At 36.7% G+C, this 24,719-nt stretch overlaps 1 protein-coding gene across 3 annotated transcripts in view; it reads right to left on the reverse strand.

Moving 5' to 3' along the window:
* Positions 1 to 24,719, reverse strand: part of CEP135 (centrosomal protein 135) — a 75,126-nt gene that overhangs the window by 13,106 nt on the left and 37,301 nt on the right. For all 3 annotated transcript variants that reach the window (XM_043906708.1, XM_043906707.1, XM_043906709.1), the window contains 8 exons: positions 19,434 to 19,511; positions 11,802 to 11,953; positions 8,364 to 8,479; positions 8,136 to 8,290; positions 7,608 to 7,663; positions 5,394 to 5,562; positions 4,435 to 4,545; positions 3,968 to 4,153 (listed from right to left, as the gene is read on the reverse strand). In XM_043906708.1, the coding sequence (XP_043762643.1) occupies positions 3,968 to 4,153; positions 4,435 to 4,545; positions 5,394 to 5,562; positions 7,608 to 7,663; positions 8,136 to 8,290; positions 8,364 to 8,479; positions 11,802 to 11,953; positions 19,434 to 19,511 (1,023 nt within the window). The remainder of the gene's footprint in view (positions 1 to 3,967; positions 4,154 to 4,434; positions 4,546 to 5,393; positions 5,563 to 7,607; positions 7,664 to 8,135; positions 8,291 to 8,363; positions 8,480 to 11,801; positions 11,954 to 19,433; positions 19,512 to 24,719) is intronic.

A 24,719-nucleotide genomic window follows, 5' to 3' on the forward strand; every position in this document is an offset into this window, starting at 1 on the left:
TAGTGATTTTGGAGCCCAGAAAAATAAAGTCAGCCACTGTTTCCATTGTTTTCCCATCTACTTGCCATGAAGTGATGGGACCAGATGCCATGATCTTAGTGTTCTGATTGTTGAGTTTTAAGCCAACTTTTTCACTCTCCTCTTTCACTTTCATCAAGAGGCTCTTGGTTCTTCTACCCTTCCTGCCATAAGGGTGGTGCCCTCTTCATATCCGAGGTTATTGATAGTCCTCCCAGCAATCTTGATTCCAGCTTGTGCTTCCTCCAGCCCAGCGTTTCTCATGACATACTCTGCATATAAGTTAAATAAGCACAGTGACAATATATAGCTTTGAAATACTCCTTTTCCTATTTGGAACCAGTCTGTTGTTCCATGTCCAGTTCTAACTGTTGCTTCCTGACCTGCATACAGGTTTCTCAAGAGGCGGGTCAGGTGGTCTGGTATTCCCATCTCTTGAAGAATTTTTCACAGTTTATTGTGATCCACACAGTCAAAGGCTTTGGCATAGTCAATAAAGCAGAAATACATGTTTTTCTGGAACTCTCTTGCTTTTTCGATGATCCAGCAGATGTTGGCAATTTGATCTCTGGTTCCTCTGCCTTTTCGAAATCCAGCTTGAACATCTGGAAGTTCATGGTTCACGTATTGTTGGAGCCTGGCTTGGAGCATGTGAGATGAGTACAACTGTGCACTAGTTTGAGCATACTTTAGCATTGCCTTTCTTAGGGATTGGAATGAAAACTGACCTTTTCCAGTCCCGTGGCCACTGCTGAGTTTTCCAAATTTGCTGGCATACTGAGTGCAGCACTTTCATAGCATCATCTTTTAGGATTTGAAATAGCTCAACTGAAATTCCATCACATCCACTAGCTTTGTTTATAGTGATACTTCGTAAGGCCCACTTGACTTCACATTCCAGGATGTCTGGCTTTAGGTGAGTGATCACACCATGTGATTATCTGGGTCATGAAGATCTTTTTTGTACAGTTCTTCTGTGTATTCTTGCCACCTCTTCTTAATATCTTCTGCTTCGGTTAGGTCCATACCATCTCTGTTCTTTATTGAGCCCATCTTTGCGTGAAATGTTCCCTTGGTATCTCTAATTTTCTTGAAGAGATCTCTAGTCTTTCTATTGTTTTCCTCTATTTCTTTGCACTGATTGCTGAGGAAGGTTTCTTATCTCTCCTGGCTATTCTCTGGAACTCTACTGACCTGTTTTCTCCTTGTAAGATCCAAGAAGTTCAGCCTTCCTTTCAATCATCCTATTTCTGTCCCTTTCAGCCCAAGCTGGCAGTGTTTCTGCCGAGGTGACTGGATGGATCTATGTGTCACTCACCTAATTGCTTCACCAAGAGGTTGTCTAGCCACAGTCTCAGCCCTGCCTCCAGAACACCCTATCTGTACAGGCTAGAACTTTTCCAAATCATTGAGTCCTGGCTCCTCTCTTGCTTAGCAATTCCTTCCTCAATTTGTCTCTTTCCTTCATATCTTACTATAAACAGCAGGAAAAATCAGGCTGCACCTTTCATACTTTGCTTGGAAATTTCCTCAACTAAATATCCAAGTTCATCACTTTTAAGTTCTACTTTCCTAAGAGCAGACAGTACTTCAGCCAAGTCCTCTGCCATTTTCTCAGAATCTCCTTTCCTCCAGCATCCAAAAATCTTCCTCAACTGCATCTGAGACCATAGTGGAAGAAACATTCTTATTTCTGGACAATTTCCATTCATAATGATTTACATATTTTGTTAATAATAGAAGTTATATCTATAGCTTTCCTGTTTTTTCTGAGTCCTCACCTTTAATGTCTACCTTTTTATGAACAATCTTTTCAAGGTAATCAAGGCTTTTCTATCAGGCACTCAAAACCCTTCCAGAATGTGTCCATTACCCAATTCCAAAGGCCCTTCTCAGGAGTTTGTTAGAGCAGCACCCCACCTCCTGGCACCACAGTCTGTGTTTGTTCCCTAACGCTGCCATGACAATTACCACAGACTAGCCAGCTTAAACACAGAAACGCAGGCCCTCACAGTTCCGGGGTCTCATGTCTGAAATCTAAGTGTCAGCAGGATGGGTTCCTTCTAGAGGTTCTGTGGGAGACTCTCTCCAGCTACGGTGACTGCTGGCAGTCTGTGGGTCCCTCGCGTTGGCAGACACTTCATTCAATCTCTGCCTCTGTCTGCATGTGGCGTTCTCCCCTGGGCCTTCTGTGTCTGAGTTGCCCAGTAACACCAGTTACCAGACGAGGGTCCACCCTACCCAGCAGGACCTCATTGTAACTTGATTATATCTGCACAGACACCATTTCCAAACACAAGTCACATTCACAGGTTTCAGAGCTAGGACCTAAATATATTTGGTGTTTGGGGTGGTGGGGGGTGCATAATTCTACAGACTATGAGTAATCAATATTTTCTTCTAAAAAATGAAGACCAATTACAATACTCCACCAACAAAATGAAAGGAGAACCAACAACCATCAGTTCTACATCAATCTAACTTACTAAGGATTCCTATGTTTCAACTCAACTCAAAATTTTACTAAGAGATTTTTATTAGGCTCTTTTTATGGGAAAAGTTGGTGTAAATCCACATGCAAAAGAATAAAATTGGAACCTTATCTTATTTCATATATAAAAATTAACTCTAAATGGACCAAAGACCTCAACATAAGAGCTGAAACTATAAAACTCATAGGAAAAAAAAAAAGAAAAAGAAAAAAAAAAAAAGAAGAAGAAAAAGAAAAAAAAAAAAGGAAAAAGCTTTGTGATGTTGGATTTAGCAATGATTTCTTAGATATGACACCAAAAATACAGGCAAAAAGAAAAAAATAAATTGGACTTCATCAAAATTTAAAACTTCTCTGCATTAAGGATAAGACTGAGTGACAATGTAAGCCATGATATGGAAGAAAATATTCACAAGTCATATATCTAATAAAGGAGAAATATTTAGAATATAAAAACAACTCCTAAAACTCAACAACAACAAAAAACAACTTGATTTAAAAAAAATAAGCAAAGGATTTAAATAGACATTTCTTCAAAAAAATATACAAATGGCCAATTAGCACAAAAAGTATGCTCAACGTCATTAATCATTAAGAAAATACAAGTCAAAACCAAAATGAAATACTACTTCACTCCCATTGGGAAGGCTATTATTAAAAACAAACAAACCACACACAGACACACAGAGAGAAAATAACAAGCATTGGTAGAGATGTGGAGAAACCAGAATCCTAACATTGCAGGTAGAGATGTAAAATGGTACAGACCCTGTGAAAACCTGTATGGCGGTTACACAAAAAATCAAACAAAAAATCATAATATGACCTAGTAATTCAATGTCCAGGTGTATCTTAAAGAACAGGAACCAAAGACCTGAATAGATACTGTATGCCCATGTTCATAGCAGCATTATTCTCAATAGCCAAAGATGGAAATAAACCAAATGTTCATTGACAAATGAATGGATAAACAAAATGTGGTATATACAAAAAATGGGATATTATTCAGCCTTAAAAATAAATGAAATTCTGACACATGCCACAACATGGGTGAACCTTGAGATTTAAGTGAACCTTAGCGCTAAATGAAATAGGCAAAGTCACAGGAAAGTAGAATGGTGGTTGTCAGTGGCTGGGGGAAGTGAGTGGGAAGTCAGTATTCAATGGGTACAGAGTTTTACGTGGAGAAGATGAACACTTTCTAGAAGGACGGTGGTACCATTAAAATGGTAGATTTGATGTTATGTGTATTTTACTGCAATAGAAAAGTAATGGAGCTCTCCTAAGCAAATTATAGGAGAAGGCAATGACACCCTACTCCAATACTCTAAGAATTAATGACAAAAGATTACCGTTCAATTTGATTTTATCAACGTTTAAACCTCATTTTGATAAAGTGCCTTTGAATGTTTTCTGTTTTACTAAATTATGTCTGCACAAGAAAACTGAACACATTACCTCCTGGATTTCCTTTTCCAGCAGCTCCACTCTCTCTCGAAGGTGTCTCCTCTCTGTGTCTATGGAAAGAAGTTCCAGTCGAACTGAGCTGCTTTCTCCCTCAGCTTGATGGGCTTTGACTTCCCAGTCTTCAGCGCGGTTATGAAGCATCTGAAATCTATCTAACAAATCTTGATTTTCTTTTTCCTGGTTTAATCACAGTTAAATTGTTTCTAAATTAGTAATGGTCACTCACTGAAAACCCACGTAATAAACATACAACACATTGGGATTTTGCTTTAATTTAGGAAGCATAAGCTATCTGTGCAGATACTATACTAAATAGGACATGTAAGAAAATACACAAGGACAACAGGCAAGATCTCCACTTTCATATGTTAATATCTAATAGAGGAGACAGAACAAAGAAACATGAAAAAGTTAAAACAAAGTCAGTCTTAACTTTACCCTAAGCAATGTTCCCTCACCTTGGCAGCCATTAAGCTCTCCCATCGTGACACTTCGGTTATGTAATTATGAACTCTGCTCTTCATTTCTTCTTTTTCTTGCACCGCTGATTCTAATTCCAATGAAATTTGCTACAAATCACGAAATTGAAGACAGGTATAAAATGAATGTAGCACCTAATGAGTTCTACTTATGTTTAAGCAGCTCTTTCTGAATTTGGGGACTAAGAGAGAGTAGGAAAAAAGGAAAACTGTTCCTAAGTATTATTTTCACATGTGTTTTTGACTGATCTTGACTTTTTAACCAATTATTACCATACATCTCCCACAATATAACTGACCACATATCTGGTACTTAAACTAAGGGCTAACTATGCTCAGGGATTAATATTTTTAAAAATTTATATATCAGCAATGTGCTCTATAATGAGTGATTTTAAAAATGTAAAATATTTAAAACAAGAAAATCACTGGTTTTCTTGGTATGATCCTTTAAAAACTAGTACAAACAAAGCCAATATCTTTCAGTATTTGCCATTCTAAAATATTCATTAATTAGCTTATAGGTAGGTAATCTCTAAGCCACTGGAAGTAAGTACAAATAATTAAAATCTATCATGGGCCTTTAAAACACAGCAACCTTGCCTTGGGAGTGATACTGAGGTCCTCGTGCAACAGACTGACAACGGTTTCTGCCAGAGAGAACACCATGCCCCCAGCTTCAGGATTCCTCGCAACAAAGCCTACAATGGTGTCTGATGGTTTATTACTGCTACAATATACAGCAGTATTCTAAGCCACATTTTAAAATACCTTTATAAACAATATTCTCCCTAAAGAGTTATTTCTTTCATTGCTCATATTTATATAATTAAAATTTAGAAGACATAGTATTTAGAGCTTTAAAATTTAGCAAACATTGAATATATTGTAAGACTGTGCATTATGAAACTGTCAAAGTTTATGCACTGTGCTCACACCTGGTTTTCTCTTGCCATTGTAGCCAGATCATCCTGTAATCTTCTGTTTTCCTTAAAAGACATTTCTTTAGATCTTCCTACTTCATCAAGTTCTTTGTGAGCCGCATCAAGCTGGCGCCGGAGGCTGCTTATCTCACGGTCCCGATTAATCAATGTTTCCTTTAGGTGGCTGTTACATGAGTGGGGTAGCAATAACAAAGAAAGCTTTTTGGAAAATTTAGTTCATTTAAAAGGGAACTATTTTACTCTGAATTAAATACACTAAGAATGCAAGAAATTACAACTATGCAAGCTATGGATTGGGATAAAATATTTGCAAATGATACAACTGACAAGGGCATAATTTCCAAAATGTACAAACAGCTCATATAACTCAATAACAACAAAAAAAAATCAAGTAACCCAATCAAAACATGGGCAGAAAACCTAAATAGACATTTCTCCAAAGAAGTACAGCTGACCAACAGGCACACTAAAAGAGGCTCAACATTACTAATTATTAGAGAAATGCAAATCAAAACTAAAACAAGGTACCACCTCACACCAGTCAGAATCGGATGTCATTAAAAAGTCTACAAATAATAAAAGTGGAGAGTGTGTGGAGAAAAGAGAATTCTCTCACACTGTTGTTGGGAATCTAAAGCGGTGCAACCACTATTGAAAATAGCATGGAGGTTCCTCGAAAAAACTAAAGAGTTATCGTATGATCCAGCAATCTTACTCCTGGGCATATACCCAGACAAAACTATAATTTGAAAAGATACATGCACCTCTATGTTCAAAGCAGCACTGTTTACAATAGCCAAGACATGGGAGCAACCTAACTCTCCACAGACAGGTGAATAGACAAAAACATGTGGGGTGTGTATATATATATATACACACACACACACAATAGAATATTACTCAGCAATTTAAAAAATGAAATAATGCCATTTGCAGCAACATGGATGGACCTGGAGATTATGATACTAAGGGAAATAAGTCAGAAATAGACAGACAAATTTCATGTGGTATCATCTCCATGTGGAATCTAAAGTATGACACCAATGAACATATTTATGAAACAGAAGCAGACTTATAGGTATGGAGAACAGACTGGTAGTTGCTGAGTGGGAGGAGGTAGGAAGGGAAGGACTGGGAATTTGGGAGTAACAGTCGCAGACGAATGTATAGAGAATGGATAAACAGCAAGATCCTACTGTGTAACACAGGGAACTATATTCAATATCCTACAGTAAACCGTAATGGAAAAGAATATGATAAAGAACATACACATAGAACTGAATCACTTTCCTGTACAGCAGAAATTAACACAAAACACTGTATATCAACTATACTTCAATAAAACAGAAAAAGAAATGACAACTACTGCATTAAGACACTGATTAATTAGGTGACGAAGACACTTTAGATCTCCACCAATCATTATGTGAAAATAAAGTCTTAAAATATATTTATCATCATAAAATTAAAGTAAAAGCAGAAGATTTTCAAGTGTCAGTAGAACACAAATGATTCAAGTGGTAAGTATGTATTTAATGTTTTAAGTCCCTCCTATTATATAACATGTTGCTGTTGCTGCTGAGTCGTGTCTGACTCTCTGCGACCCTGTGGACTACAGCCCGCCAGGCTCCTCTGTCCGTGAGATTCTCCAGGCAAGAACACTGGAGTGGGATGCCATTCCCTTCTCCAGGGCATCGTCCCGCCCCAGGGATTGAACCTGCGTCTCCTGCACTGCAGGCAGACTCTTCACCGCTGAGCCACCACGGAGGCCCATATAATACGTAGGGTATATAAAAGAAATACAATCGGTGCCATTTTTCTTGAAGTAGAGAGACTAGATACAAAATGTAAAATCTTGCAACAGTATTTAAAAAGGTGTAGATGTGGAATAAATTCAGTACTAGCTGCTGAGGTAATCTACGTTTTGATGATTAGGGCCTGCACAGTCTAACTGCAATAGAAATAAGGAGTAAGCAGGTATGTAAAGGAATAATTAATATGACATAATTGTTTAGACGTCAATGACAGAGGGAGAAAGTTAGATAACAATTTCCATGTAAGAGATTGAGAAAATGATAACTGCCACTGACAAAAATAGGAAAAGTGAAAATAGAAATTTTCCTATTGCCAGACTTCTAGCCAAATAGATAATGCTGCATTCACTGAAAATTTCTTAAAAAGCTGGATGCCACTCCATCAATTACTTACTTCAGAGAAGATTCATACTCTGAGACTGTTATCTTCATCTGAGTAATAGTTTTTTCCTATAGAAATTATAAAAATATATCAGATTCTAGACCATTCATGTAGAAGTATCTCCAGTTGATATCTAAAATTTATCACATTTATATAGTTTAAATTTAATCATATAACATGTTATAAAAGAAGCCTCTATGTAAAGATATTTCTATGTACCAATTTTATTTCACATATTGGCATATTTCTACCGACTCTAAGAATCTGAATTGTTCCTTGAGTTTGCTGTAATCATATATGATAAAATTGTATTCTAGAAATAGAATTTTTAAAAATTCAAATTATTGGGATAAAATGAAATTTAAACATATTAGAAAGATGGCTCTGGGTCTTGGGAACTCGCACATGGTTCTTATGAAATAAGAACTGTATATCTTGTAAAGCAATTATCCTTCAATTAAAAAAAACTGCATTTATGAAACAGAATAAAATAAGATTTTCTGTTCAGATGGCAGATAATATTACTTAATAGTCACATACTTTACTAGCTAGGTTTTCATGTAAGTTTGCAATCTTTTCTGTCTTCTCATCCACAGTCTCCTGAAGGATATCTTTTTCTTTATCAATAACACCAATGGTCTTTTTCATTACATGAGCCTCTTCATTCTGTGAAGTCATCCTGAGGTGTAGTTTACCTATAAATGAAAAGAAATGTTTCTTAGACAAAGTAAATTAGGATCAGCAAAAACAAAATTTAAGAACACTTACCTAATTTTTCCTCCAGTATTTTAACTTGTGCTTGGGCTGATTCAAGTTCACTTCTTTTCATGTTAAGTCGGTGCTGATAATCCTCAAGTGACCGCTGTAGTTGCTCATTTACTAGCCTAAAGAGTCAGCAGACAAAAACAAACGGGATTCTTTATCTCTGGTGGAAATAACTTTTAAAAAATGAAAGATCTTAAAAAATAATTTGCTTATTTTAAAAGCTTCTTTAATTTCTTATTTTAAAGCTCTTTCAATATAATCAATGGCATTATATTATATATATTTGTCTTTTCTTCAAAATATTCCATCTTTCTAAAAAATAATACAGTATAAAAATAAAATTAATTGTATGTATTTTTCTAGAGGCTTCCTTGTAGTTTTAAAGCTTTTCTCAGTTTTCTATCATCAACTCTCTTTCTCTTAAAACCTATTTCCAATAGTCAAGGCAAAGTCCTGTTTTTATAGAATGGCCTCATCCTTCAAGATTCTGACCATCCTGACCAGTGAGCTTTTAATTCTGCTTCCTATTCTGAATATTCCGAATACCAGACCATCTTACCTGTCTTCTGAGAAATCTGTAGGCAGGTTAAGAAGCAACAGTTAGAACCGGACATGGAACAAGAGGCTGGTTCAAAATTGGGAAAGGAGTACATCAAGACTGTATATTGTCACCCTACTTATTTAACTTAAAGGAAGAGTACCATCATGAGAAATGCTGAGCTAGATGACTCACAAGCTGGAATCAAGATTGCCAGGAGAAATATCAACAACTTCAGATATGCAGATGATACCATCCTAATGGCAGAAAGTGAAGAGGAACTAAAGAGACCCTTCATAAAGGTGAAAGAGGAGAGTGAAAAAGCTGGCTTAAAACTCAACATTCAAAAAAGAAGATCATGGCATTCAGTCCCATAAGTTCATGGCAAATAGATGAGGAAACAACGGAAACAGTGAAAGACTTTCTTTTCTTGGGCTCCAAAATCACTGCAGATGGTGACTGCAGCCATGAAATTAAAAGACACTTGATCCTTGGAAGAAAAGCTATGACAAAGCTAGACAGTGTATTAAAAAGCAGAGACATCACTTTGCTGACAAAAGCCTGTAGAGTCAAAGCTATGGTTTTTCCAGTGGTCATGTACAGATGTGAGAGTTGGACCACAAAGAGGGCTGAGTGCCCAGGAATTGATGCTTTTGAACTGTGGTGTTGGAGAAGACTCTTGAGAGTCCCTTGGACTGCAAGGAGAACCAACCAGTCAATTCTAAAGGAAAACAACCCTGAATATTCATTGGAATGACTGATGTTGAAGCTGAAGCTCCAATACTTTGGCCACCTGATGTGAAGAGCTGACTCACTGGAAAAGACCCTGATGCTGGGAAAGACTGGGGGCAGGAGGAGAAGAGGATGACAGAGAACGAGATGGTTGGATGGCATCACCAACTCAATGGACATGAGTTTGAGTAAATTCTGGGAGACAGTAAAGGACAGGGAAGCCTGGCGTGATGCAGTCCATGGGGCTGCAAAGAGTTGGACACAACTGAGCAACGACAAATTCTGAATACAGACATGAACCAGAATGAGAGGCCATTCCATTTAGTCTGCTTTCCATCTTAGGATGTACATAGTGCCTTGCAAGGGAACAAGAGGGGCAGAAAGAAGTTTCCACCTTAGTTCTTCCCAAATAGTATTCCTTAATTAAACAAACACAGCAAGCTGTTGGTCTTATTACATTGTTTGTTCTGATTTTGTGTAATAAGTGTTTCCTAAATCTGGCCACTGTTCTCCAAGTTCACTGCCACTGTTTGACTCCTGGTCCACTGTCTCCAGTGTTCTCCATCAGTCTCTTAAGGCTCTGAATCCACCTTCCCTATTTTTGCCATAGTTCACGTCCTAACAGGAATGTTACTCATGTCACCCCTTAGTTAAAAATTTCTGTTTTTTCTCCATGTTTATACAGTAAAATCCATTCACTCTTAGTTATCATACTTAGTTCTTTATAACCTGAGTCAACCTGTAGATACAGTCTACCTGGGCCATACTGACCTCCTTACCATTTTTTAGACACATCACCTTTTAGACTCTGTAATAAATATTCTGATTTTAGATTTCTTTGAAAGAAGAATGAGACTAACAATGACACAGGTAGCAAAAATTTTAGCAATTCTACACTACGGAGTACAAATACTGGGCTGACCAAAACAGTTAGGGTTTTTCATAAGACATCACAAGAAAACCCCAAGGAACTTTTTGGCCAACCCAATAATATGAAGTACAGGCATATCTTGGAGATATTGTAGATTTGGCTCCAGACCACCCCAGTAAAGAGTATACGGCAATAAAGTGAGTCACGTGGATTTTTGGTTTCTCAGGGCATATAAAAGTTATGTTTAAGACTCACAAACATAGAAAATGAAACTATAGCTACCAAAGGAAAAGAGGGAGGGGTAAATTAGGAGTTTGGGATTAGCAGGTAAAAACTAGTATATTTAAAATAGGTAAACAACAAGGGCCTACAAACTAGTATGTAAAAATAGATAAATAACAAGGTCTTATAGCACAGAGAACTATATTCAATATCTTATAATAAACCATAACAGAAAGGAATATGAAACATATATGTGTGTATATATAAATATATATATACTAAATCACTTTATTGTACACTGAATCACTTTGCTATATACCAGAAAATAACACAGCATTGTAAATCAACTATACTTCAGTAGAAAATAAAATTCAAATTCAAAGCCATTAAAAAAATAAGTAAATAAAAATAAAAGCTGTGTTTAGATTATACTGTAGTCTGTTAAGTGTGCAATAGCATTACATCTGAAAAAACAATGCACATACCTTAATTAAAAAAAACTTTATTTCTAAAATATAATAACCATGGTCTGGGCCTTCAGTGAACTGCTATAATAGTCAAAGCTCACTGAAGACAGATCATCATTAACAAATATAATGAGTTGGAAATATTGAAAGAATTACCAAAACGTGACACAGAAACCCAAAGTGAGCTAATGCTGTTGGAAATATGTCACCAATACACTGGCTTGACACAGGACTACTAAAAACCTTCAATTTGTAAAAAACACAGCATCGGTAAAGAGCAATAAATTGAAGCACAGTAAGACAAAGTATGCCTGTATCTGTTAGGGAGATGTTTGAAGGAGGCAGATGCAAAAATTTGCCTGCAACCATATTAATCTGTGAGTCTTTAAACGTACAGGTGCTCAAAACCTACCCAAATTCACACAGTTAAAAAAACCTCCTGAGGTCAGCCCCTCAGTCCATACTGTACAAAGCCTCCCACAGTTATTCTGTCATAAGGGCAGCTTTGGGAACTTCTGCTTTTCAAAGACTTAGCCCAAAAACCACTGTTATGAACCATAAATAGCCACAAGCTCATGCTCAGAAGCAAAATAAAACTTCAGTAAACTTACCTAAGGGAGTTCATCTCTGTTTTCTGATGAGATGAGTCACCAGCCACATGGCTAAGTTTTTGAGCTTGGAATTTTGCTTTTTTCTCTAAAGACTCCATTGTTTCTTTCATTATAAATATTTTAGACTTTAATTCACATTTTTCGTTTTCAAGCTATAATTTTAAAAAATTAATAGGGATATGTCTCAGTTTCTTTTCCTTAAGCACTCTTTAATAATATTTCTGGAAGAAAACTAAGGAAATAAATTAGACTTATTTAAAAATACATTAAAAGTCATGTGTACACTTTAGGTTCTAGATGTAAGAGCAGGTAAACACATTTATCTCTCCTCTTCAATATCACTGAAACCAAAGAAAAAAGGAAAGACAAAAAAGGAAGGAAAGAGTATGTCCATAACAGCAATGAAGCAGGAAGGGAAAACACCAGCAGGAAAAATTTCTAAAAAAAGTAGACAGTTCTGAATTGAAGAAAAATCAGGACAGAAAACACTATCACTAAAACACAAAATGGACAAGACTTGTATAAAGAAAGTGAACGTTTTCCTAAAGAGCACAAAACACAGCCTGACTTAATGTAGACACACCGTGTTTCTCAAGGGGAACACAGTATTGGAGATGAATTAAAATTTCCCAACATAATTGTAAATCCCATGAAATTTCAATAAGAGTCCTAACAAAATCTTTTTAAACTAGATAAGTGACTTATATTTCATTCTAAAATTTATTTAGGAGAAAAGAAAGTTAAGAAAAAAACAGTAAAAACTGGGGGGGTGGTTAAGAATGCAGCTAGACTTGCTTTATGAGATATCAAAATAAATTTAAAAGCCACTGTAATTAAAACAGTATGAATTTCACATATGGACAAGCAAACATATCCCTGATGTAAACTGTAAAAAGGCAGCATTTTAAGAAAGTGGGAAAAGAATAAACTCTTTAAAAACTAGAGTTGGGACAGCCACTCATTGGACACAAAAAATAAGCTAGATTTCTATTTCATTTTATATACAAAAATAAATTCTAGATGTAATAATGATCTATCTATAAAACTCAAAACCAAGAAATACTAGTGATAAATTTAAGTCTTCCAGTTAAGATGGCAGACTGACCACACACATTTTTATCTCCTCTTCCTCTAGAAACAGCGCTAAAATGACAGTAAAGGTTAAATATTATACTCTTAAGGACAAAGAGAACAAGAAAGAAAACAAGGGTGAACCGGTGACTTCAGTAACTTGTAGGAATAGTCACTGCAAAACTGTTTACAATAGCCAAGACATGGAAGCAACCTACATTCCCACTGATAGAGGAATAAAGAAGATTTGGTACATATATACAATGGAGTATTACTCAGCCACTAAAAAGAATGAACGAATGCCATTTGCAACAACATGGATGGACCGAGAGAGTGTCATACTAAGTAAGTCAGACAGAGGAGAAATATCGTATGATTTCTCTTATATGTGGAATCTAAAAAGAAATGATACAAATGAATTTACTTACAAAACACAAAGAGACTTGCAGACTAAGAAAATAAACTTATGGCTGCCAGGGTGAAGGGATAGTTAGGGAGTTTGGGAAGGTCATGTACATGTTGCTATATTCAAAATGGCTAACCAACAAGGACCTATCGTATAGACATGCAACTCTCCTCAGTGCTCTGTGCCAGCCTGGACGGGAGGGGGATTTGGGAGAGAATGGATACGTGTATACATACGACTGAGTCCTTTCCTGTTCACTGGAACTACTACAACACTGTTAATCAGGTATACCCCAATATAAAACAAAAAGTTTAAAGTCTGAAGAAAAAAAAAACCTGTGAAAGACAAAGAGTAGATAGAATAGTGGTTCAGAGTGAAAAAAAAAATACAATCTAAAGCAGTTTCTGAACTTAGAAACTAATGATGTTGACACTAAATAATTCTGTTGCGGGGGGCGGTCCTGTGCGTTGTAGGCTGTTTAGCAGTTATCTCTGCCCTCTGCTTACTAGATTCAAGTACTTTTCCTCCTTAATTGTGACAGACAAAATCCTCCAGGTATTGCCAAATTCTCTTAGGAGGCAGAAGTGACCCCAGTTGGTATCACTGACCTACAATGACCACGGTCAGGAACACCAATGAGCGGCCAGCCGACTGCACTGAAGCTGAGCACATGAGGCCATGCAGTGGTGGGGGAGTGTCCACTACATGGGCATTCCAGGTACGCAGTGTGACGCTCTCTAGGCCCATCCACGCTGCTGCACATGGCACTGTTCATTCTTGTTAACCACTGAGTAACATTCCATTGTAAGTGTGCGCCACATCTTCTTTATTCCTCTATCAGTTATCTCTTTCTACAAAGTTCTCTTGGAAATCAAAAATACACAAAAAATAAATAGAAGGGCTAAAAGATAAAGTTGGGTCAATCTCCCAGAAAGTGAGAAAAAAGTCAAAGAGAAAATAAAGAAGAAGGGATAAGAACATCAGATCTTTTTAGGAAGTCAAAAACCAACTAATAATAGTTTCAGAAAGAGAAAATAGAATAGTAAATTACCAAAGAAATGAAAACGAGATAAAGGGAGAAAACCCTAAAACTTTTCAGAAATAAAAACACGTCATGTACAAAGGACTCAGTAACAGAATAGCATCAGACATCTCAAAGAAAGCTGAAAGACAAATGAAGGACAGTATTCAAAATTTTTAGTGAAAACAATTCTCCAATTGAGACTGGCATATCCCTAAGCCAGATCATAAATCTGAAAGTTGAATAAAGACATTTTCAAACAAATAGACTAGCAACAAAATTTCCTCCCATGCATTCTCTTTCAGGAAACTGCTGGAGAAGGTACTGTGCCAGAAGAAGGAACAAACCAAGAGAGAAGAAAACATGAGGTTCAGCGTAGGAGGGGCAGACAGGGAAAGTCTTACGAGGACAGCTATGGAGAGACATAGTCCGTAAGGACGCAGGAAGATGGAAAGCTCAAGAAGGAAGGTCTTTAGCGGGGAAAGGACCAGAACTGACAGGTTTGAAAACAAAAAATACTGAAAGGCATGTGGCAGAAATAAAGTCCGTGATAAAAATCAGCAATGAAAAACAGAAAAGTAACAAAACACAAAACAAAACAAAACAAAAGCAATGAGTAACTCTAGGAAAGTGTCTACAAGGAAAAAGGCAAGAGTAATATTGTTCCACTTGGCTGAGTCATAAACCATGGTAAGTCTTAGCAATATAGACAGTAACTATCAAAGAGAGTAAAACATCTAATTAAACTATGTTAACCTAATGGGGGAAGAATAGGGGAGTGCTAAGCGATCAACTACCATCCTGGAGACTCACTAAATAATCTTAAATCCATAAATAGCACAAGCAGTTATTTAGAAACAGGGAGGTAAACACCAGGAAAAGAAGTTAAACCACTGTGGACGGTAATCTGTGGGATAGGGAAGTGAGAAGGGAAAAAAAATTGCACTAAAAGTTCCAGATTCTTATATTACAAACAAAAGTACATGCAAGGTGTGAAGATTAAAAACAGGAATCACCTGGCTTAAAAAACACTACCTGAACCTCTGACACTACTGTGAGCAGTCTCCGGTCACACCCCTTCATCCCTGCCCACAGAAACAGCTATCCTAGGTCTCGTGTTTCTCATTTCTTGCTTGCCTTAGCACACCACATCTGTATGAATCTCCAAACAACATACAGTTTATGTGACCATGTTTTGAAACTCTATATAAAAAGAATCATACGGCATGTTTTCTTTCTTCTTCTTTTGAGGAATAATTTATCTCTGGCTGTACTGGGTCTTTGTTGCTGGGTGGGCTTTTCTCTAGCTGTGGAGAGTGGGGGCTGCTCTCCAGTTGGGGTGCTTGGGCTTCTCACTGTAGTGGCTTCTCTTGCTGCAGGGCGTGGGCTCCAGGGCACGTCGGGCTTTAGTAGCTGCAGCACACGGGCTCAGCAGTCGTTGTTCTGGGCTCTGGAGCACAGGCTCAAACACTTGCGGCACACAGGTTTAGCTGCTCCGCAGCCCTGCGATCTTCCCAGATCGGGAATCAAACCTGGATCTCCTGCAATGGCTGGAGGGTTCTTTACCCCTGAGCCACCAAGGAAGCCCCTACACGCTCTCTTCAACATATCTGTAAGATTCATGCGTGCTGATGTCTGTGCCTACTGCTGTTCATTTTTGTTGCTCTGTAACGCTCCACTGTATGACTTATCACTCTTTATCTATGTTCCTCACAACTGACACCTAGATTGTTTTCTATTTTCTGTCAGTGAGCAAACATTTTAGGTTTTCTGAGCCTTACGGTCCATTGCCACTACTGTACTATAACACAAAAAGCTGTAGACAACGTATTAACAAATGAGCATCGCTGTGTTCCAATAAAAACTTTATTGCAAAAACAGTCTGGAGGCCAGATTTAGTCTGGGGGCCATAGTTTATTGACTTTGATTCAGGGTTCAATGGATTTGTTGACTAATAAGAGTAATTTACTGGCCAACCTAGAACAATGCCAAATTATTCTTCAAAGAGGTACCAGTTGGCACTCCCAGAAGCTTCACATACTAATAAAACTAGCTATAACTTGTTAATTTATGATGACTTGAAAGATGTGAAATGGTTTTGCTTTGGTTTTAGCTGGCATTTCCTCTATTTTTGAGGTAGAACATCTTTTTATATTTATTAACCATTCATAATTTCTTCTACCGTGAAGTGTCAGTTCACAACTTCTGTCGCTTTTTTTAGATTAAACGTACAGCAAGTTGTTCTCTTAATTAGTGGCTGTCTTTTCAACTTAGAGCTATTTGATGAAGCTACTCCTGTCAATGTGGTCCTATTTATCTATGTTTTCTTTAAAGGAATAAACTTGTTGTGTCTTGTTTAGGAGCAGACACTCTGGAATGAGACACCTGCTAGCTGTGTGATCTTCGGCAAGCCTCCCCTTTGCCTCACTTTCCTCATCTGTGAAATAGGGATAATATTAGCACTTACTGCTTGTAGTTGCTGTGAGAATTAAAATTATATGTATATGAATATATATAAAATGTTGAGAAAATTACCTGACACACAGTAAATGCTATATAAATGACTGCTATTGTTATTTTGCTAAGGTAAAAAAGATTTTCTCTTGTATTTTCTTTTAAAATTTGGAGTTATTTCTTGAACACAAGGATGCAAGTAACCCTGAACTGATTTTTGGGTCTGGCATATCTTTTAGGTAGGATCCAATTCCTTTTTTAAATACATATATATGAACAGTCAATTGTCCCAGAAACAAGTGAAGTGAAGTGAAAGTGGCTCAGGTGTGTTCGACTCTTTGCAGGTCCATGGAATCTTCCAGGCCAGAATACTGGACTGGGTAGCCATTCCCTTCTCCAAGGGATCTTCTGAACCCAGGGATCAAACCCAGGTCTCCCACATTGCAGGTGGATTCTTTACCAGCTGAGCCACCAAGGAAGCCCATCCCAGAAACAGTGTTACTGAATAACTCTCTCTTATCCTGCTGATCTGAGTCCTCTATATATCGAATTTCTATAATTTGTGGGTTTGCTTTCTACTGGTTTTATCACTCTTAATCCCTGAGCACTACCACCCTATTTTAAATACTAACTCTAAAGCCTTCATATCTAGTAGGACAAATTCCACAGTGTATTCTTCTTTAAAATTTCTTTGACTCCTGACTCTCTGCTTCCATGTAAATTTTAAAATCTATTGTCAATTTTCACACACACGCACACACATCATGTTCTTGGGATTTCAGATGAAACTACATCAATTCTACAGATGAATCTGGGGAGGATTTACCTTTTTTTACAAACATGATATCTGTCACCTTTTTAATAAACCTGATACATCACTCCATAAGATCTTAATGTCTTAATAAGGTTATAAGATATTTTCTATTAGGATCCTTCAAAATTATACACAGGCATCTTGTATTATTTCTTGCTATAAAAATGGTATGGATTTTCTTTTCATCTATATTGCATGGGATTTGTCATGCTACTGTAATTCACTGTGCATTCTGAATTGGAGGATTTCTGTGTTTCCCATAATACCTAGAAAAGTATCAGTTATTATGTCATGAAATACAGCCTCTCCCATATTCTAATCTCCTAGAATTCTGACTAAACAAATGTTGGACACTTTCACTTTATTCTCTAAGGCTTTAAACTTGGTTTATATTTTCTATCTCCTACTCTCTTTTCAATGACTTCTAGTACTTCAGATATATTTTCCAGTTTATTAAGTCATGCTTTTGGATTCTGGGCAGGCTAGAGTGATAGGGACCCTTAGTAACTAAAAATTTAGGCAAAATACATGGAACAATGGTTTTCAAGACACTGGGCATCAAGCAGTGATGTACAGTGGCCCCTAAGAGACATGAGATAAATGAGACGAGCCCGATCACTGCTCCAGCTTGTCGCTGGAAGAACTTCTAGGTGTGACACAGGAAAAGGAATCCAGCTGGACTCGGTGGCCCCCTGAACTCAGACTACGGGCCTGAGAGTCAAGGGAGGCCAGAGCAGTTAGAATTTATAGGGCAGATACTAGAGGGGACAGAGCATAGAGTGAGAGCTCCAGAATCTACAAACGGTGCCCCTGAGTCTCAGCTGAGCAGAAGCTCAGCCCACAGAAAGCTACCCAAGGCCAGGGAAAGAACCACCAAAGCATTAGAGGGAACTACTGAGGGCTCATGCCAAGTCAGCAATAGTTTCTTTCCCATCAGTCATTTGAAAACCTCGTAATTCATGCGGCAACAGGCAGCGAGTATACCCAAAAAGATTTGGTCTCAGCAGTAAAACAAAACTAGTCCAAAACTAAATGCTCCTCTAGTCCCACTTAAAAGCAAAACCAAAAAGGGTCAAGCTACTCCCATCTGACCTAACCGTATCCTAGAACAAACTTCAAGAGTGTTTCTAGGAATATAAGCTCTCCAGCAACCAAAAAAATAAAATAGACAATGTCTGACATCCAATCTAAAATTACCGGGAATGCAAAGAAGCAGGAAAATACAACCTAAGTGGAAGAGGAAAAAAAAATCAACTGGCCCAAGGTTGGTTGAGACAGATGATAGAATTAGTAGATGAATAAAAACAGTGAAGACATGGAGAAGGAAACTAGTCAAAAGGAAACACAGTGAGAAAAAAAAGAAGACTATCAAAACACTTACCAATTTGTTAAAAACCCTATCTTTAGTGGGAGCAATAAGGAATGAAAAGGAATTTCACTTTTATTCTAAGGCTATATTACATGATTTTTTGTTTAAAAAAACAAATGAGTAAACAACTATCATAGCTAACACTTAACGAAAGCCTATGATATGGCAGTGAATATTCTAGGTTCTTGATGTGTATTAATTCATTTAATTTTCACAAAAACTCTAAGAAATAAGTTTGAGTACTATTTCTATCTTACAAACAAAGAAATTAACAGATAAAAAGTTTAAGAAATTTGCCTACAGAAAACAGATGACAGAGATGTATTGATATGAATCCATGTAGTCAATCTTCAAAGTACACACTCCTAGTCAGTCACCGATACACAGCTTCTCTAAAATATTATTTTGTAATTTTAAAAACATACAGTACATTAAAATATAATTGAAACAGTCATTCATACAACAAAATATACCCCAAATCCAGTTTGATAAATTACCTGGTGATTAACACATGTCAAATGCTCAATAGTTTTCTCTAATTCTGATTTTCCAAAAATACTCATTTCCTGGAGATGCTGTAAGAGAATTTTATAGAAGATGTTCACTCATATCAGATAATAAAACAAAATTTTCAAAAATAAGCAATGCAATTCTACAGTACTATTTTGTCTTTTTATAACATAGAAAGGCTTTAGAAAGAAAATCACTAGAAATTTTACAAAAATGATGCTTTCGGTTGAAAACAAAAACAAGAGTTCTTCATCTTTTACACTCTACCTCCATGTGTGACTGTGACAGAAGCCACAGACTGATACGGGTTCATTTATAAAAATTTGTACAGATCAATCCATTAGCACAACCAAAAAGGGAAAAACCCAGCAGATTAAGTAAGCCCAGAAGTATGCCCTCATGAGAGGAGACGCAGGAGGAACAACAGATGGGCTCAGGAAGACACAGAAAACAGAATACTACAGGGTGACGCAAGAGTTCAAAGTTTCAAGAGTGAGCTGGTCAATAATATAAACACAAGTGTTGTTGTTTTTGGTTATATTAACTTATCTGACTCTTGTTGATGCTAAGTCCAGGACAAATGATATGTTGGTGCTCTGTGAGAATTTTTCATGCCAATTCTTACTTCCATCCATATTATTCATTAAAAATGGGCTTCCCTGGTGGCTCAAATGGTAAAGAATCTATATGCCTACAATGCAAGAGAATCAGATCTCTGGCTCGGGAAGATCCCTGGGAAGGAAATGACAATCCATTCCAGTATCTTTGCCAGGAGAATTACATGGACAGAGGAGCCTGGCGGGCTCCAGTCCATAGGATCACAAAGAGTTGGACACGACTGACACTTTCACCACCATTCATTAAAATTAAGTTAAGACGTCTGATGTTTCGATTATATATTTCATTGAAGAAGTCACTCTACTGTAGGCCTTTTATTTACTAAATCATTCAGCCAGTACCAAGTACATATCATATACCAAGCACCAAATAAAGTGTGAGGAATACAGTAAAACAGATAAAGTCTCTGATGTCACAGATAGTATAGTCTAGTAAAGATAAACCTTAAGATATTAAAATAAAATTCATGAATATTTTGTAGGAAAAGGAACTTGAATGCAACATATTGGAAGGGAATCAGGGATCCAGAGTCCACTTCCTGTGTAAGGAAATGACGTTTAACCTGGCTCTTAAAGGATGAATAGAAATCAGCCAGGTGAGGAGACTGAAAGGGATAAATGAGTTTTCAGTAGCCTATGTTAAAGACAGGGGCACGAGAAAGTCCATTAAGCCTGGAGTTGAGAAAATGAGGGGTGGGGAGTGGGGAGGGCTAAGCCTGACCATGATGTAGCAAGGGCCAATCATGGAAGTCCCTGAGAATAGTTAATGGATTTTAAAACAGGAAGTGAAGTAAGCAGATTTACATCTTTGAACAATGACTCTGACTTCAGTGTAAAATACAGATTTGAGAGGCCACTGATACACTAGTGCAGTTGAGAGAATGGCCAAAATAGGATGGTAGCAGGGGAATAGAAACAAGCAAAGTGATGCAAGAGAAACCACTGTGAGCTCAGGAGCCAGAGTCTCTGTGACTTCATTAGCTGGGTAATCTTGGGCAAGTCATTATGACTATTTTTTATTAAGGTATAGTTAATTCACAATATAAAATAGGTCTTAGGTATACAACATAATAGTTCACAGTTTTTAAAGATTTACTCCATTTATGATTATAAAATACCAGCTATATTTGCTGTGCTGTACAATATATTCTTGTAGCTTGTTTATTTTATTTTTTTTTTTTTGTTTCCATTTGCTGAATTTATTTAAACAAATCAATTTAGAAATATCATAGAATTAAACAAAACTTCTGACATGTAAACATACTGCCGTGTTCCTGAAACAGATGTTAACACCTGATAAAAGTTAATAATCGCTTGTTGGGAAAGCTGTCCATTAATAAGGCCAGTCTTCAGCAAAACTAAAACCATTTTGTTTCTTTAGCTTTCCGGTGTAACAATGCAATACTATCAAACCACAATCAAATAGAAGAGACAAAATTGGATGGGTAGATCAGTACCATTGGTTACAGCTGTTAAACAGTTTCATTCTTGGCGCCACAGAAAAACAATTAAGCCAATCACATCAAATAAGTCATGGCTTTTTTTCTTTATCACAATTCACTAAGTGATGTTAATTATGGTCCTTGTCAAACACGTTTGGTAAAGGCTATTTACAGTGTACATGGCTGAGCATGCACTATTTATAGTTACAAAGATACCTGCCAGTTTATTACAATAGAATTACACAGTGCCTGAAAATGGTGAAACGTCTCACACATCATTTAAATCAATACAGTTTCAAGCAGGAAACGTTCCTTATTTGATCACGATTGCAATAATTACATGAAAATTCTTATAAAAACACGAATCCCCTTCAAGAAATTGATGCATATTCTACGCACTACAGGTTAAGGCAGTAAAAAAATGTATTCCTGATAACTGGAGGTCTTGACAATGTCAATTAAAGCTGTCTGACTCTAGTTTTTCATTCTCCATCATATACTCAAAGTTCTGTCTGTATAACTAGTTTGTGAAAGATCTCACTTGTAAAGTCAAAAAAGTATTAGTAACGAAGAAGAATTGATGCTGGAAAAAAGTAATTGCTAGGGAAAGGAAAAAAATATAAGTTGGATTTTGCCTGAAAGTTTTCAAATCATACACAAGAGCATTATTTGTGAGTCTCAACCTTAAAAGTATAAAACAAATACATAGAGTTTACCTTTCTTAACTTAAAATATACTGTAGTTTGTGCTGTACAATATATTCTTGTAGCTTGTTAATTTTAAACAAACTCATTAGTACCTTAAAAAAAAATTTTTTTTTTAATGTTTTATTTGGCCACATCACAGCATATAGAATCCTAGATCCCAGACCAGGGATCGAATCCACACCCGCTGTTTTGAAAGTGCAGTCTTAGCCAGGCCAACCAGGGAAATCGAATTCCCTACCCCATCTTGCCCCTCCCCCCACCCCTCTCCCCATCTTGCCCCTCCCCCCACCCCTCTCCCCACCAGCAACCACTAGTTTGTTCTCTGTATCTGTGAGCCTGAGTCTTTCAGACTAGCTTGTTTCATTTTTTAGATTCCACATGTAAGTGATAACATACAGTATTTGTTTGTTTCATTCACTAGCTTGTTTCATTTTTCTGATTGCACATGTAAGTGATAACATACAGTATTTGTTTTCCTCTGACTTATCTCACTAAGCATAAGGCCTTCCAAGTCCACCCGTGTTGTTGCAAATGGCAAAATTTAATTCTTTTTTATGGTCAAGTGGTACTCCATTGAATATACATACTACAGTTTCCTTATTCATTCACTGATGGACACTTCAGTTGCTTTTATATCTTGGGAACTATAAATAACGCTGCTATGAACATGTATCTTTCAAATGACTTTTTATTTTCTTCAGGCATATACCCAGGAGTAGTATTGCTGGATCATATATTATTATAGATCTACTTTTAGGTTTTTGAGGAATCTTCAAACTGTTTTCCACAGTAGCTACATGAATTTACAATACCAATAGTGTACAAGCATTCCCTCTTCTCTACATCCTTGTCAACATTTGCTATTTGTGGTCTTTTTGACAACAGCCACTCCGACCGGTATAAAGTGATACCTCATTGTGGTTTTGAGTTTCATTTCTCTGATGATTAGCGATGTTGAGCATCTTTTCATGTGTCTGTTGGTTCAGCAAATTATTTAAACTCACTATAACCCAGATACCACATCTGTAGGCATTGCCAACTGAAAAGGCAACTGTGAAGATTTATTGACAAAGCCCTCGTAAAACGCACTAAGAACAGAGTTTCCCACATGGAAAGGGCGTAACACGTGTTAACTATTATTAGAGGTAGCATCAGTAGGACTTTGTGATTAAATGAGAGATAGGAGTTTTCAGGGAGAGAGGACTCAGTGACGATGTCTGGGTTCAAAAACTGGCTGGACAGTGAAATAACAGGAAACTAGTAGAGGAGACTTAATGACTGAGCGGATTAGTTGAGTTTTTATGTAAAAAACCTGTTTAAACTCATAAATCCTGCCTCCTGTAATCCAGAAAGAGTCTGGTAATATGAATGTCACTTTTTCTGAGTTTTTGGTACTACTGTACTTTTTTATCCTACTTTTACATTCCTTAGTCATTTCAACAGATATGGAAAAGGATAAATCAGAAGCCTGTACTAAAAGTTGCCATATTACACAGAAGTTTTCCATTTGGTAACTGTGACACTTATTTTTATTAAAAAAGCACTTTGTGGAAGGCAATTTTCCAGAGGATCCAAACTAAAAGTACTCTGTTGGGGCAAAACTTTAACTGAAAATCTATGACATAAAGACCACCTTTATAATACTTAAAAGTTCTTATTCTTAACTTTAGGTACTAATTTCTAAACATTAATTCAATAATATTTATTGGAGGTAAACTATGGACTCCATAATAGTAACAATAATAGTTAACATTGAGTACTTTTAACGTACTGAGCACTGTTAAGTGCTTTATGTATGTTAACATTTTGGAGAGATTATGAAATAAAATACTGCCCAGAGATGACACCAAAAGCACAAACAAAAGAAAAAAATAAATTGGAATTCACCAAAAGTTTAAAATATCTGTGCTTCAAATAACAATACTAAAAAAATGAGAAGACAACCCACAGAATGAGGGAGGGAAAATATTTGCAAATGATATATCTGACAAGGGGCTTGTATTGAAAATATATAAAAGTATTCTTACAACTAAGTAAGATAATCCAATTTTAAAAAATGAGCAATGGATCTGAATAGACATTTCTCTAAAGAAGATATATAAGTGGCTAAATAAACATATGAAAATAAACACTTTAGTCATCGGGGAAATGCAAATCAAAATTAAAAAGGATACTGCTTCTACCAGCATGATGATAACAAAAAAGACAGTAACAAATACTGGTAAGGATGCAGAGAAATTAGAACTCTAACCCCTGCTAGTGGTACTAAAAATGGCACAGACACTTTAGAAAAACAGCTTGGCAGTTGCTCAAATGATTAAAGTTGACTCTAGGGTATACATCCAAGGCAAAAGAAAACATACCCACACAAAAAGTTGTATACAAATGTTCACAGCACCATTATTTGTAACAGCCGAAGAGCAGAAACCACCCCAATGATAAAGAAAATGTCGCCTATCCATACAATGGAATGTTACCCCATAATATAAAGTAATAAAGTACTGATA

The sequence above is a fragment of the Cervus elaphus genome, chromosome 6 (assembly GCF_910594005.1).
Source record: "Cervus elaphus chromosome 6, mCerEla1.1, whole genome shotgun sequence".
Classification (NCBI taxonomy): domain Eukaryota; kingdom Metazoa; phylum Chordata; class Mammalia; order Artiodactyla; family Cervidae; genus Cervus; species Cervus elaphus.